At 38.3% G+C, this 17,162-nt stretch overlaps 1 protein-coding gene across 2 annotated transcripts in view; it reads right to left on the bottom strand.

Annotated features, from left to right (window-relative positions):
• Positions 1 to 17,162, bottom strand: part of LOC114655946 (ras-related protein Rap-1b) — a 197,437-nt gene that overhangs the window by 48,299 nt on the left and 131,976 nt on the right. The window contains exon 3 of one of the 2 annotated variants that reach the window (XM_051933540.1): positions 1,018 to 1,107. In XM_051933540.1, coding sequence (XP_051789500.1) covers positions 1,018 to 1,077 — 60 coding nt within the window. In that variant the 5' untranslated portion in view covers positions 1,078 to 1,107. Of the gene's footprint in view, positions 1 to 1,017; positions 1,126 to 17,162 lie in introns of both variants that reach the window. The other variant, XM_051933548.1, reaches the window with a different exon arrangement.

Genomic DNA, 17,162 nt, shown 5'->3' with positions numbered 1-17,162 from the left:
TTCTAGTTGCTTCAAATTTTTTGAATGTACATAGCTCATATTCTGCATTCTGGAACAAGTCTGACAGCTCCTGTTAAATTATGGGCTTTGTTTTTCTCCTGGATCAATATATATTTCCTTTCCTAACCTTTCCTTTACTTATTTAATCATAGTAAAGATTCCAATAGGATTCTCATGCCTACTTCCCAAGAAAGAATTTCTGACTCCAGACCAACCCATTAATGTGCTGAATATTTATTTACTTATCATGTGTAAATATTATGATTTACAGTATATACAAACTATATGGTAAAATCTTACCAATTACTAAAGAATCAAACTTATTAAAAAATGTTTTCTACAAAATTAAACATTTTAAAACTAAAAAAATGAGGGAAAAATGAGTACTTAAGAAATATAGGCTTATTTATTCAGCTAACATTTTAAACCAATACGATTTACACATGATGACATCATTTTTGACAAAAGGCTAACATACACGAGTTTTATGCATTTTAAAAACTTTAAGTGACACATGCAAGAGAAAAGTAGACAGGCATAAACTTGTGCAGAAAATGTATTGTGCTCTGAAAGTTATTAATAACAGTAGGATCATCATAAGCTTTTGTAGAAACTAACATTCACAATGAACATATGTAGAGTGTAATTATAACTTTCAAGTGTAACAATGGTTAATATAGCAAATGAAAAAAATGAATAAGATCAGAAATTTGTTTACCAAGTCAATTCATTCAACATAGTTCTTTCAAAATGTAGGTTGACTTTATTTATTACTTACAGGTTTGTTTTGATGGGCAAAAGTTGGACTTTTAAAACCAAAAAAATTAAGCAACATAGAAAAAAATCAATAAAATCATACCATTTAAGAAAATTAAGTATCCTTAAAATGTTTCTTCTTTCAATGAAAATGTTTTTATATTAGGTTGTAAAAGTGACTCTCTACAGTTTTGCTTTAAATCTTGCATAATATATCAGTTGAAAAATAATATACACTTTATTTGCTGCAAAGAGACTTACAAGAGCGGATTTGCCAACACCACCAGAGCCAAGAACCACTAACTTGTATTCACGCATCATGCAGCGTCTGTGAAGTCCGTGGCAATATACCTAAAACACAGATGTATACTTTGTTAAAGAAAGCAACTCATTTATTTACCTGTTATTACAAACAAGCTAACTGTATTAAAATAAAATTAAAATGTAATTTTCAAAATGTAATCCCCTCACCCTGAATTGGATTTAACTGGTTTCAGAATTTTATGTTACTTATAAACCCATCCAAATAAGTGAAATCCCATCTAGAAGCAAACAGTATGTAAATCATCTAGCCATCTGTTTTCTCTATTACGTATTTGTGGTGAGCCAGAGTCTAACTCTTTAGCAACAAAAGGGGGGGAAAAAAGCAAGGCAAGAACCATCACAAAACACTCAGGTGGACATCCAAACTTAATTATACACGTGGTTCAGAGACTTGAATCCTTAACTATATAAAGTCAAACAGGTAGCCATGATGTATGTTATTGTCATTTCAAGTGCCTAATAACAATATAGAAACAAAAGGAGGACTTTGAAGTTGTATATTGAACCAACAAGTTAGGGTTAGGGCCCGAGTTGCCTCGAAAGCTTGCATATTGTAATCTTTTTAGTTAGCCAATAAAAGGTGTCATTTTGCTTGACTTCTCACTACATTCACAATGGCTAACACGGTACAACACCCTAGTACTACAGAGGAACATGGGGTTAAAAAAAAAAACAAGGATAACATACAAAAGTCAATTATTATGTCAAAACCAAGACAAGCAAGGAAGATGTAATCAGTGCATCAAAACAAATTATGTTTTTGCTTTTGGTATTTAAATGAAGTCAAAAATCAATTAAAAGGGAGAGTTTACCAACAATGAAAAGATCACAGAGCTCTATAACACAATTTTTACATCAATGTATGCGCTATAGTTAAAAATAGTGGGAGGGAGGAGAATTATAGGTAAGCAACAAAAAAACATGCAATACTATTGTGACAACTTAGTTTATACTGTTCTGTAATGTTTTTACATAAAGTAGTAAATTACATGCTGAATATTTAAACAGGTCAATGAATTTCTAAGTCTTCCTAGACGCATGTAGCATACATAATAAACTATTTAGTATCTCTGAACAGTAAGTTTGTAAAAAATCAACATTTCCGCAATGAGACTGATTTATTTAACATCAGATCAGATGTGTTTTTTGATTCTTTAAATTGTCTTACCTCAGTGGTAAGGTATGTAGATTGATGCTATATATAATCTATATAATAAAAGCCCAGCACGGCGTCCGTGTCCGGGTTCCTTTTGGCTGTATAGCCGCCCCCATAGAAAAGCCCCAGTCCTTCCCCTCTCAAGAATTCCTGCTTACCCCCCTCCGTTCTTTCCCCTTTGTGCATGTAAGTATTTCGAGCCCCGTGTCTGAGTCGGATGGTTCCCCTGGTCACCAATTCGTGTGTTTCAAGCCGTGATTTTCTATTTTCTCCCTTCCGGCCCACTATGCCTTTCCGTCTTCAGATACCCATGTGCACTTGTACGGAGGAGACCTTACGGAACAATGCCGAAACGAAAGGCAACTGAACCTGCTGCTGCAAGAGAGGACACATTACAGCGTCATCACGAAGCAAAGAGGCAAAGGCGTGCCAGTCGCTCGCAAGAAACGGACAGTCAGCATTCACACAGATTAGCTCAACGACATGTCTCTGCCGCATAACGAAAGGCAACTGAAACCCCTACAGAGAGAGAAGGCAGATTACGCCGTGATCGCGAAAGAAAGAGGTAAAAGCTTACCAACGAGACACCCGACGACAGGTCCTTACGATTGCAAAACAACTGTAATAGACAAACCCCTACAGAGAGAGAGGACACATTACGCCGTGATTGCGAAAGAAAGAGGCAAAAGCGTGTCAATGAGACACCCGACGACAGGTCCTTACGATTGCAAAACGACCGTAATACACAGAAACGTACGGTCTCGCAAGAAACTCCTAGTGAACGCTCTCACCGTTCTTGCTCGCAACAAACTGACACTCACCACTCACAAACATTACCGCAACAACGCGTCTCCGCGGTATATCGTACAGGGATTACACTTCGTCCATTTCAGGAAGTTCATGTCCCTGAAGCCACGTTTAAACAGGGAGTCCTTCAACTGTGGTCATCCAACGCGCAGCGTAGCGCGCACGCCAGGTCGCTAGTAATAATAATAATAATTCATTACATTTATATAGCGCTTTTCTCAGTACTCAAAGTGCTGTTCCAGCATTACTGAAACAAATATTAACAAGTGAAAAGGAAAAAAGTAAAACAAAAAACATGTCAGTTAATTTTCTTTTTTCTATATCATCATCAAATTTTAATCAATCAGTCAAAGAAATTTTGAGATTTTGGGGTATTTAGTGTTTCTAATGTGGATATGTTTTTACCCCTAAATATTAGTATATCAAGATGTCTTCTCTTATTAGAAATATACTGTTCTAGCTGTACCATTGCGTCAAAATTTTGGCTTTTTAACTAAAAAGAATCAGTAGTTTTGTTATTGAGTGAACTTTGCATATTTTTTTTTTTTTTTTTACGCATACACACACACACACACACACACACATATATATAAATAATAGACACACATGCACAAACAGAGTGATAAAAATATAGTTTTTCATTTTTTGAGAAAAAAAACTTCTAAATGCTAAATCAGAGGCACAGAAAGTTGCTCTCAAATGCACATAGAATACGATGTAAAGCAAGATTAGTTTTTTGCTTTAGTGGGGGGAAAAAAAATCTGCAAGGAGTTGAATATGAGATGTAAACAAATTGGAATTAGGCATATTGGTGGCTGAGGTTCTTCTCAAATCAAATGAACAGATTGTGCCTTAAGAATGTTTTTTCACAGGGTTACAAATAATACAGCCTGCCTATATCATCAAAGCATGAACCCAAAAATTTTGATTTCATGGTAATGCAGCAGAAGAATGGCCATTCCACTGTTGAACCGAAGGCAATGAATCAAAGATGCTACAGCGTATTACACACTGAAAAGAGATAACGAGGAAATGGTTAGGAAGTCCAAAAATCCAGTTACAGCGGATGGCGCAAAGTCCTAGATTGAGGAGTGTGGTGCAAAATAGTATTTAGTCTCAAACAAAAATCTTTTTACTTTTAAATATTGTAATACCTACCCCTATGTGTTTTAAAGTATAGTTATTAATTTCCATTTGGAGTGTGCAAGGGAAAACCATTAAGTTAGTGTTTGCTTATTTAAATTATTATTTACTAGTTTGTGTGGGTGTGTATATTGAATCTATTTATATCTATCTATCTCTACTTCAAATCTTGTGTAATATACTTTTACATTCTAAACATTTATATTTCATATGCAGTTTTCTTATTTCCCCTCAAGCATATACGCAGCATGAAACAAAAATAAATTAAAATAACAAAAAACACAAATACATTACACACATTTCCCATTAAAATTTAGACTCGGTTGTTTCAGATTAAATTTCACACTTGATGGTACAATTGATTAGTGAGAAAATATCACAGGATTGGGTCATGCTTTACACTCAATGCTGCCAACATAGCTTGTCATGATTCTGAATTAAAGCTGGGTTGGGTTGGATTGGGTTGGGGGGGCCGGGGGAAAAATTATAAAAACTAGACTGATATCGGTGCACAACAAAATTTTTGCTTCTTGAACACTGTTGGATGTTTCTTATAGATTTTTGGGTGCTGATCCTGAATATCACATCTTATCACAATTTACCCATCACGTACCATTTCAGAGAAATCTTCAGTTTTGTCATGATTTTTTTCTTATATTTGTATCCAAACATTTTCGCTCCCGTAAGTGACCGGTAAAGGCAGCCTGGGCATGTCCAGGCATGGAATCAGGCCAGGTTGGAAGCTGTTCTGTGGAAGTTGACATCCTGGGCACGCCTAGGCGGGTCTGAACGAGCTTGACGCTGTCTCAGCATGCTATAAAGGTGGCTTGCATACACCGATCCTGCTCATTTGGTTAATATAGTCAGTGTGTATGTATAGTATCAGTATAGTAAAATAGTATTTGTAGCAATATACAGCTGTACTTGAAAGTTTGTGAACCCTTTAGAATTTTCTATATTTCTGCATAAATATGATCTAAAACATCATCAGATTTTCACTCAAGTCCTAAAAGTAGATAAAGAGAAAGCAGTTAAACAAATGAGACAAAAATATTATACTTGGTCATTTATTTTTTGAGGAAAATGATCAAATATTACATATTTGTGAGTGGCAAAAGTATGTGAACCTTTTCTTTCAGTATCTGGTGTTACCCCCCTTTGCAGCAATAACTGCAACTAAACGTTTCCGGTAACTGTTGATCAGTCCTGCACACCATCTTGGAGGAATTTTAGCCCATTCCTCCGTACAGAACAGCTTCAACTCTGGGATGTTAGAGGGTTTCCTCACATTAACTGCTCGCTTCAGGTCCTTCCACAACATTTCGATTGGATTAGGGTCAGGACTTTGACTTGGCCATTCCAAAACATTAACTTTGTTCTTCTTTAACCATTCTTTGGTAGAACAACTTGTGTGCTTAGGGTCGTTGTCTTTCTGCATGGCCCACCTTCTCTTGAGATTCAGTTCATGGACAGATGTCTTGACATTTTCATTTAGAATTCTCTGATATAATTCAGAATTCATTGTTCCATCAATGAAGGCAAGCCGTTCTGGCCCAGATGCAGCAAAACAGGCCCAAACCATGACACTACCACCACGTTTCACAGATGGGATAAGGTTCTTATGCTGGAATGCAGTGTTTTCCTTTCTCCAAACATAACACTTTTCATTTAAACCACAAAGTTCTAATTTGGTCTCATCCGTCTACAAAACATTCTTCCAATAGCCTTCTGGTTTGTCCATGTGATCTTTAGCAAACTGCAGATGAGCAGCAATGTTTTTTTTTGGAGAGCAGTGGCTTTCTCCTTGCAACCCTGCCATGCACACCATTGTTGTTCAGTGTTCTCCTGATGGTGGACTCATGAACATGAACATTAGCCGATGTGAGAGAAGCCTTCAGTTGCTTAGAAGTTACCCTGGGGTCTTTTGTGACCTTGCCAACTATTACATGCCTTGCTTGCTCTTGGGAGTGATCTTTGTTGGTCGACCACTCCTGACAATGACAATGGTCTTGAATTTCCTCCATTTGTACACAATCTGTCCGACTGTGTATTGGTGGAGTCCAAACTTTTTAGTGATGGTTTTGTAACCTTTTCCAGCCTGATGAGCATCAACAACTGTCTTTTTACTGAGGTCCTCAGTAATCTCCTTTGTTCGTGCCATGATACACTTCCACAAACATGTGTTGTGAAGAGCAGACTTTGATAGACCCCTGTTCTTTAAATAAAACAGGGTGCCCACTCACACCTGATTGTCATCCCTTTGATTGAAAACACCTGACTCTAATTTCACCTTCAAACTAACTGCTAATCCTAGAGGTTCACATACTTTTGCCACTCACAAATATGTAATATTCGATCATTTTCCTCAATAAATAAATGACCAAGTATAATATTTTTGTCTCATTTGTTTAACTGGGTTCTCTTTATCTACTTTTAGGACTTGAGTGAAAATCTGATGATGTTTTAGGTCTTATTTATGCAGAAATATAGAAAATTCTAAAGGGTTCACAAACTTTCCAGCACAACTGTAACAGTAAGTAACCTTGATGCTATAGACGTTTTGATGTTGGGTGATATGTCTCGTCAATGTCACAACAGCCGCAATACATTCTGCTATATCTGTGGAGAATATGCACTTGCACCTCAGAGACGTTGGATTACTTCTCTTGTGAAGAAAGCTTATCATCTGTATTTTGGCTGCAAAATTGGCGATCAAGACAAGGAATGGGCACCTCACATTTGCTGTGCGACATGTGCTATCAGTCTGAAAGCCTGGCTCAGAGGCACTCGAAAAACGAAGTTTGCTGTTCCGATGATATGGTGAGAACAAAAAGACCATGTGACGGACTGTACTTCTGTTTGACTAATGTGTCTGGTTTCTCTGCCAAAAACAAGAAGTCAATTGAATATCCTAATCTACCTTCAGCAATGAGACCCATGCCACATGACTACAGTCTTCAAATTGCGAAACCACCAGAGGATTGGACCATAGACGAGCCAGATGAAGAAACTGCAATGCAGGGTACTGACAGTGACATCGACCCGCATTTTGAACTGTGCTCATCAGATGATCCACATCTGATAACACAATCCGAATTGAATGATTTGGTCAGAGATTTGGGTCTGTCAAAAGCAAAAGCCGAGCTGCTGGGTTCGAGACTGCAGGAATGGTGTTTGCTGTCACCAGGTACAAAAATTTCTGTGTTTTGAGGCCGACATCATGATATAACCAAATTTTTTGCACAAGTCAACAGTCTGTTCTCGGCCTTCGGTTGCGATCACAACCCGGAAGAGTGGCATCTCCTCATTGATTTGTCAATGTTAAGCCTGAAAGCTGTTCTGCTACACAATGGCAACATTTATCCTTCAGTACCTGTTGGCTATGCAGCACACATGAAAGAAACTTATGAGAATATGGAACTGTTGCTGAAACACGTCCAGTATAGCAGGTACAACTGGAATATCTGTGGAGATCTTAAAGTCGTTGCTTTGCTACTAGGACTGCAGATCGGCTATATAAAGTACTGCTGTTTCATCTGTGAATGGGACAGCTGTGCCAAAGAGTCGCACTATTCTCGACAGAACTGGCCACTCCGTACAAAATTAGTTCCAGGACAGAAAAATGTGGCACATGAATCGCTTGTCAACATGGCAAAGATATTTTTGCCTCCTCTTCACATAAAACTGGGACTCAAGAAGAATTTCGTGAAAGCACTGAGTAAGGAAGGCGAAGGTTTTCGTTATTTAAGACAGATGTTCCCAAGAATAACTGACGCCAAGATCAAAGAGGGAATTTTTGTTGTCCCCCAGATCAGACATGTTATGAGTGACAAACAGTTTGAAGATCTGTTAGTTGGGCCTGAAAAAATTGCCTGGAAAGCCTTCAAAGACGTTGTTGACAGTTTTCTGGGCAATTACAGAGCATCAAACTACATTCAGCTGTCAGACAAACTTCTCAAAGCATACAACACAATGAAGTGCAGCATGTCACTCAAGATTCATTTCCTCCACTCACACTTGGGATTTCTTCCCTGCAAATCTTGGTGCTGTCAGTGACGAACATGGTGAAAGGTTTCACCAGGCCATTGCAACGATGGAGAAACAATACCAGGGCAACTGTAATTTGTCAATGCTTGCCGACTACTGTTGGACACTGCAATGTGATGCACCAGACACTGAATACAAAAGAAAACCAGGAGCAAAACACTTTTAATTCTGTTGAATTTAATAGCTTATGCGAAACAAACGTGACTAAATACTAAATATAAATGTCTGTTTTTCAGAGGTCCTACGTGATGCAGTAAAACCAAAACTATATTTGTGTATACCCAGTAGGTACTTGTCATAATCAGCAAAAATGTTTCAGTTAGCAAGACTTTGCAAAAAATTGTTGTGCAGTGTATTGTGAAGTATAACCACTACCTTAAAGTCTCTAGCATTGACAGAAACGATTAGCAGGATGTTTACAGTTAAATTCCATTAAAGACAAATCTCTAATTCCATATCATTTTCATACGCATGCTGGCAATCAGCATCTTCATGCACCATTAGCTTGCCCATTAAACTTTCTGTGAAGTTAATGTGTTAAGCTCCAATTTTTTCACTTTCAAAAATAAGATAAGTTTGATTTTCAAAAGTAAATTCTAAACTGTCTTCATGCAATGACTTCTTAAAAAGTGAACAAGTAGTAGCACTGCCATTGTTCAGGGATTAAATAGAAAGCAGTGCAAAAGAGGTACCAATCCTTTCACATGCGGCCTCCTTATTAGAAGCAACTTTAAAATCCAGTCAGTCTGTACTGTCTTTCATGCCAGCCTAGGAATCCAGAGAAAGAGCAGTCAAATTTCAAACACCTTTTAAATTATGTTTACAGTTACTAAAAATTTAGATGCCAATTTGGATTCTGTTTTTGTGTTATTAAAATACTGACTGCCAGGCTAATGCATTCATATCTCTCACTGAAATGTGTCACAACCAAGAAGCCAAAACTCTTTATAAAAAAAGATGTTACCTATTAGCCAATTGTGAATTCAGGGTATAGGACCTATGTAGTGCTACATGAGCATGCTTAATTCTAAATGAGAATCTGTATTATTTTTTTCCCCACAGGGTCGAGCCTTCCAGTTCTGTGGCTCCTACACAATCCAGAATGGGTGCCCTCTTGCGTCCTGGGGAAGGAATTGCCCCTCTCCCGGTCCACTGCTTCTCCAGGCCTCCTGGTGGGGCAAGGTCCCCGGCCATCCATCACTACATAATACAGGGTAGGATTCAAAAGTAATGAGCCTTTGTTCAAAAAGACAAATTTATTGAGCAAATCGGTACAACTAATTAATAGTCTTCAAAATAGGCACCTCCTGCATCAATACACTTTTGTAGGCGGCTTTTCCATGACTCGAAGGCATCCACGTAGGCCTGTTCCAGGATGGCTGCAAGGGCTGCCTTGACATTTGCTTGGATGTCCTCAATCGAGTCGAAGCGTTTTCCTTTCATCGCTGATTTTAAGCGCGGAAACAAGAAGAAGTCAGAAGGCGACACGTCCGGACTGTAGGGAGGCTGGGGGACCACCGGAACGTTCACCCGGGCCAGGTAGGCGCTCACGATGAAGGCGGTGTGGCTGGGCGCGTTATCGTGGTGAAGCTTCCAGCTGTCCTTGATGTCCCTTCGCTTGCGCGCGACGCTTCTTTTCAGCCTTTTTAGGACTTCCAAGTAGTAAGCAGCATTCACGGTCTGTCCTTGCGGGACAAACTCGTAGTGGATGATCCCCTTCACTCCGAAGAAGGCAATGAGCATGGTCTTCGTCTTCAACGCATACTGTTGCTCTAATGAACTTTCCATTCCGCCGTGTAACGCACTACCGCACAGGGGTTCCCGTCAAGGCCGATCCTACCGCTCCGAAAGCTCGGCGCGGTAGGAGCTCCATTGCGTTGTGAAGCCAACACCCACCGTCGCTGGCAAGTGGGGCGCGCGGCGAGGTACGTTCGCGTCAGAACAAAATGAGGCTCATTACTTTTGAATCCTACCTACATATATATATACATACACATAAACATACATATACATACATATACAGTACTGTGCAAAAGTTTTAGGCAGGTGTGAAAAAATGCTGTAAACAAAGAATGCTTTCAGAAATATAAATAATGATTGTTTATCGTTATCAATTTACAAAATGCAAAGTGAGCGAACAAAAGAAAAATCTAATTCAAATCAATATTTGGTGTTACTAACTTTTGCCTTCAAACCAGCATCAATTCTTATAGGTACACTTGCACAAAGTCAGGGATTTTGTAGGATTCTAGTCAGGTGTATGATCAACCAATTCTACCAAACAGGTGCTAATGATCATCAATGTCACACGTAGGTTGAAACACAGTCATTAACTGAAACAGAAACAGCTGTGTAGGAGGCTTGAAACTGGGTGAGGAACAGTCAAACTCTGCTATCAAGGTGAGGTTGTGGAAGACAGTTTCATGTCATGGCAAGACTGAGCACAGCAACAAGACACAAGGTAGTTATACTGCATTAGCAAGGTCTCTCCCAGACAAAGATTTCAAAGCAGACTGGGGTTTCAAGATGTGCTGTTCAAGCTCTTTTGAGGAAGCACAAAGAAATGGGCAACGTTGAGGATCGAAGACGCAGTGGTCGGCCAAGGAAACTTAGTGCAGCGGATGAAAGACACAACAAGCTTATTACCCTTCGAAATCGGAAGATGTCCAGCAGTGCCATCAGCTCAGAACTGGCAGAAACCAGTGGGACCCAGGTACACCCATCTACTGTCCGGAGAATTCTGGTCAGAAGTGGTCTTCATGGAAGAGTTGCAGCCAAAAAGCCATACCTCCGACGTGGAAACAAGGCCAAGCGACTCAAGTATGCACGAAAACATAGGAACTGGGGTGCAGAAAAATGGCAGCAGGTGCTCTGGACTGATGAGTCAAAATTTTAAACATTTGGCTGTAGCAGAAGGCAGTTTGTTCGTCGAAGGGCTGAAGAGCAGTACAATAATGAGTATCTGCAGGCAACAGTGAAGCATGGTGGAGGTTCCTTGAACGTTTGGGGCTGCATTTCTGCAAATGGAGTTGGAGATTTGGTCAGGATTAATGGTGTTCTCAATGCTGAGAAATACAGGTAGATACTTAATCATCATGCAATACCATTAGGGAGGCGTATGATTGGCCCCAAATGTATTCTGCAGCAGGACAACGACCCCAAACATACAGCCAAAGTCATTAAGAACTATCTTCAGCGTAAAGAACTACTCCTGGAAGTGATGGTATGGCCCCCACAGAGCCCTGATCTCAACATCGAGTGTGTCTGGGATTACATGAAGAGACAGAAGGATGTGAGGAAGCCTACATCCACAGAAGATCTGTGGTTAGTTCTCCAAGATGTTTGGAAAAACCTACCAGCCGAGTTCCTTCAAAAACTGTGTGCAAGTGTACCTAGAAGAATTGATGCTGTTTTGAAGGCAAAGGGTGGTCACACCAAATATTGATTTGATTTAGATTTCTCTTTTGTTCATTCACTGCATTTTGTTGATTGATGAAAATAAATGATTAACACTTCCATTTTTGAAAGCATTCTTTGTTTACAGCATTTTTTCACACCTGCCTAAAACTTTTGCACAGTACTGTATATACAGTATATCCTCTTTAATAAAACCCCTGTGTGCGTCCAGTGTCCGTGTGTGTGTGTGTGTATGTGTCTCTTATGGTGAAGTGCGCATGCATGGGGCACGGTGCGATGCTTCAAAGGCCGCCTGATGCGTCACACAAGACAGAGGGCGGGACCTATAAAATATCGCGCGGCAGATCCAATCGGATTTCGGTAAATGAGGTAAGACCTAAAACATAAAACACAAAAAAATCCAATCGGGTACTGAGACGCGGAGACCAGCTTCCCCATTGTTGTGAAAGTGTTCACTCTGAGGATGTCAGATTTGCTATTAAGAAGCTTGGCCCGGTAAAGTGTAAAGTGTCAGTCGTTGAAGGGGTTTTCCTAAATATACGAATTTTCATGATATTACAATATAAAGACTTTTAAAAGTAGATTTATTTTTGCGCACATTACATCAGTTGCTGGGGAGAATCTGCTGATTGCCCACCGTTGTGACAGAAAATTAAACGCATATTATGGACAGTAAAGCCAGTATTACTGTCAGAGAAAATTACAGGCATTTTACGGGAAAAATTTTATGAGGTAAAAGGTCCCTTGTCATTTAATATAGACTGGTCCTACTAATGTTTATGGACTACTGTTCTAGCGCCCATTATTGTAACGGGCTTAATGTCTTATATATACACACTAGCAAAATACCCGCGCTTCGCAGCGGAGAAGTAGTGTGTTAAAGAGGTTCTCTATCTATCTATCTATCTATATATATCTCTATCTATCTATTGTCAGTTCAGCACTCCGGTTGGAGTATGACCAAGCCGTGCAAGCTTACTGTTAAGAATGCAACGTATAGTTGTACAGGAGAAAAGCAATCTTGCCTCAAATCAATGGCAACCTTTTGTAGGTCTATGAACTTAATTTAAAACTTTAGGTTTACACGGTGCTCTGTTTCCATAGTACCTGCACTCATGAATATATCTGTATGTGTCAGTCGCTGAAATCCCCGCGCTTGGCACCGGCGAAGTACTGCTTTTAAATTTTTATTAAGAAGAAAAGAAAACCTTTTTAAATTGAGGTAAAATATACCACTAACAATTTGTTAAGGATCTGTTTTTTTGTGTAGCTGACATCACACAGCCTCTCCGCTGTTTTATAAACGAACGTCATATACGGTCTTCCTTTTTCGTTGCTTCGCCAACGGAAGCAGCCTTTTTATTTAATCCTGTTTTTACGATTGTTCTGTTTGTATACCAGTTTGTCAGTTCAGAACTCCGGTTGTAATATGACCAAGCCGTGCAAGCACACTCTTGAGAATGCAACGTATAGTTGTACAGGAGAAAAGCAATCTTGCCTGAAATCAATGGCAACCTTTTGTAGGTCTATGAACTTAATTTAAACTTTAGGTTTACACGGTGCTTTCTTTCCGAAGTACCTGCACTCATGAATATGTCTGTATGTGTCAGTCGCTCAAATCCCCGCGGTTCGCACCGGCGAAGTTCTGCTTTTAAATTTTTATTAAGAAGAAAAGAAAACCTTTTAAAATTGAGGGAAAATATACCAATAACAGTTTGTTAAGGATCTGTTTTTTTGTGAAGCTGCCTTCACTCGAGTGATCACTTCGAGCTTTAAGCCTGAGAAATCACCCCGTAAATGCACACGTTTAATTGCACATCTGTTAATATGTATGCTTACACAGTATTAAAAGACACTCAACAATTAACGTCATTTACCTTCGTTCCCGCGTTTGACTCGTGCTGTAAATCTCTTCCTTGTTTTCACTTCACGTGATTACGTAGGAGGCGTAATACGTGATGACGCGATACGTGATTCCACCTCCTCCATTAGAGTATATGGACAAAAAACAGGTTCCACTTATGACCATTACGTGTAGAATGTCGAAATGAAACCTGCCTAACTTTTGTAAGTAAGCTGTAAGGAATGAGCCTGCCAAATTTCAGCCTTCTACCTACACGGGAACTTGGACAGTTAGTGATGAGTGAGTCAGTCAGTCAGTCAGTCAGTGAGGGCTTTGCCTTTTATTAGTATACTAGCAAAATACCCGCGCTACGCAGCGGAGAAGTAGTGTGTTAAAGAGGTTATGAAAAAAAAAGGAAACATTTTAAAAATAACGTAACATGATTGTCAATGTAATTGTGTTGTCATTGTTATAAGTGTTGCTGTCTTTTATATATATATATAGCAAAATACCCGCGCTTTGCAGCGGAGAAGTAGTGTGTTAACCTCTTTAACACACTACTTCTCCGTTGCAAAGCGTGGGTATTTTGCTCTATATATATGTGTGTGAATGTATGTATGTATATATGTATGTCTATATTTATATCTATATATATATATATATATATATATGTGTAGATATGTATATTTGTATATGTATATATATGTATGTATAGATGTGTATATATATATATATATTATATATATATATATATAATGTATATATATATAATGTATAAATATATATATATATATATATATATATATATATACATATATATATATATATATATATATATATATATATATATATGTATATAATTGTGTTGTCATTGTTATAAGTGTTGCTGTAATATATATATACATATACACACACATATACAAGATATATTATATATACATATACACATATTTACATATACATATCCATATATACATATATATATATATATATATATATATATATATATATATATACACATACATACATATATACACACATAGATGCACTTACAATAACATAGAAATCAATATAAACAACATTAACATCATTATCATATGAGAATATGAAGTAATATATAAGAAGCACATTTCATATAAATATAAATTATTAAACAGTAAAATCTTCTTCAATAATTTGCTACCGTGGCTTTTCGTTGGTCTGTCCAGGATTTTAAATCACATGTAGCTTGCAAACCGTTTCACGTATTGACTTCAAATGTGGTAAACATATAATACGTCACGTCTGCTATCCGCTTTATGGGTGATGAATGTATTACTCTTTTTATGTTTATTTTATTTTAGAATCAACTTCTATCTGCGCACACCAGGGCGGCCGTGGGCAGATGCGTATGGTGTATTCACTCCATGTTATCGTGCATTGCGCTGTCACTGGTATTTTCATAAAAGAATTTGAACAATATATAAGAAGCGTATAAATTATTAAACAGTAAAACATTAACATTTAAGAAGTAAAGTTACATTGAGTACTACTTGAGTTCATCTGCTGGTCTCCCTCGTGGAATAACTGGTAATGTTTGAGTAAAATCTACAGCGAGTAAAACGACATTACCTCCTTTTTTTTTTTACGATCTCTGACATCTTGCTTTTTTCAGTTCAAGGCTTCATAAGCTCTTTTATGTTCAATGTTGTACTTAATAAGTACAATTATCCCAAACCATCATCTTTGAATGTTGCAAGACTTTCGCCTTGTATGTAGATCGGGGTAATTACATTCATTGCATTCCTAGTCTGAATCACAATCTGATTGTATGGGTGGTTACCTGGCACTGTAGGGTTGCCACCCGTCCTTTAAAATACGGAATCGTGCCGCGTTTGAGAATGAAATTGAGCGTCCCGTTTTGAATCAATACTGGACGGGATTTATCCCGTATTTTTTTTATAATTTTTTTTTTAAAGCAGCGTCTCATGCAAATCATCCCATACGCATTTTATGAAGATGCCTCCTTTCCTACTTTTGATTGGGTAATACTTGATGTCATCGTTAGTTTGATTGGTGTTTTTAACTGTCCAGTGAGGAGGGCGTGTCTTTTAAGTACAATCTGCAAAGTGTTGGCACTGAGATATGGCGTCAGCGCCATAGTTGAAGCCCCTAACGTTGCGGTCAGCAAGTCGGCTAACATCCGCCATGTGCCGTCTTTCAGTTGCGAGAAGCAGATCATAGAATGGTTGAAACTGTTGCCCCTAACGTTGCGCCACGGCGTGTGCTTCGTTTATACCTCGTGTCTTCTCATTAAACTTTTATCTCGCGAATATGTTATTGCAATCCGCAGCGGGAGCGTTTCTATTAACTTAATTTAAACTTACGTTTTACACCGTGCTTTGTTTCCCTTATGAACATGCTTGTATGCTTAACTCGCTCCGATCTCAATTGTTTAATTAATTTTTTGCTCTTCGCTGTTTGCGGCTGTTCCTCCATTTCCCCCTACTTCGTTCTTTTATCTCGCGAATATGTTATTGCAATCCTTAACGGGAGCGTTTCAATAAACTGATTGAAAATAGTTTTGCATTTACCTTTTTAGTAAAAGGCGAGCTTTTAAGCCTGAGAAATCACCCCGTAAATGCACACGTTTAATTGCACATGTGTTAATATGTATGCTCACACAGTATTAAAAGACAGTCAAAAATTAACGTCATTTACCTTCGTTCCCGCGTGTGACTCGTGCTGTAAATGTCTTCCTTGTTTTTAGTTCACGTGATTACGTAGGAGGCGTGATGACGCGATACGTGACTCCGCCTCCTCCATTACAGTGTATGGACAAAAAATATGTTCCAGTTATGACCATTACGCTTTGAATTTCGAAATGAAACCTGCCTAACTTTTGTAAGTAAGCTGTAAGGAATGAGCCTGCCAAATTTCAGCCTTCCACCTACACGGGAAGTTGGAGAATTAGTGATGAGTCAGTCAGTGAGTGAGTGAGTCAGTCAGTGAGGACTTTGCCTTTTATTATTATAGATATATATATATATATATATATATATATATATATATATATATATATATATGTGTAGTATGACCTCATTTTTTCTTTGCCCATTACATGCTTAAATGTATACATTTTTTGGTGTACCTACCCGAGAACACGCGACATATAACCGACCGTGGGAGAAGCATGGATTTTAAACACGCGTTGAGTTCATCTGCTGGTCTCCCTCGTGGAATAACTGGTAATGTTTGAGTAAAATCTACAGCGAGTAAAACGACATTACCTCCTTTTTTTTTTTTTACGATCTCTGACATCTTGCTTTTTTCAGTTCAAGGCTTCATAAGCTCTTTTATGTTCAATGTTGTACTTAATAAGTACAAATTATCCCAAACCATCATCTTTGAATGTTGCAAGACTTTCGCCTTGTATGTAGATCGGGGTAATTACATTCATTGCATTCCTAGTCTGAATCACAATCTGATTGTATGGGTGGTTACCTGGCACTGTAGGGTTGCCACCCGTCCTTTAAAATACGGAATCGTGCCGCGTTTGAGAATGAAATTGCGCGTCCCGTTTTGAATCAATACTGGACGGGATTTATCCCGTATTTTTTTTATAATTTTTTTTTTTAAAGCAGCGTCTCATGCAAATCATCCCACACGCATTTTATGAAGATGCCTCCT

Source organism: Erpetoichthys calabaricus, chromosome 1 (assembly GCF_900747795.2).
Source record: "Erpetoichthys calabaricus chromosome 1, fErpCal1.3, whole genome shotgun sequence".
Taxonomy (NCBI): domain Eukaryota; kingdom Metazoa; phylum Chordata; class Cladistia; order Polypteriformes; family Polypteridae; genus Erpetoichthys; species Erpetoichthys calabaricus.
Note: the sequence above shows the minus strand (reverse complement) of the source record. Positions and strands in the feature narration are given on the sequence as shown.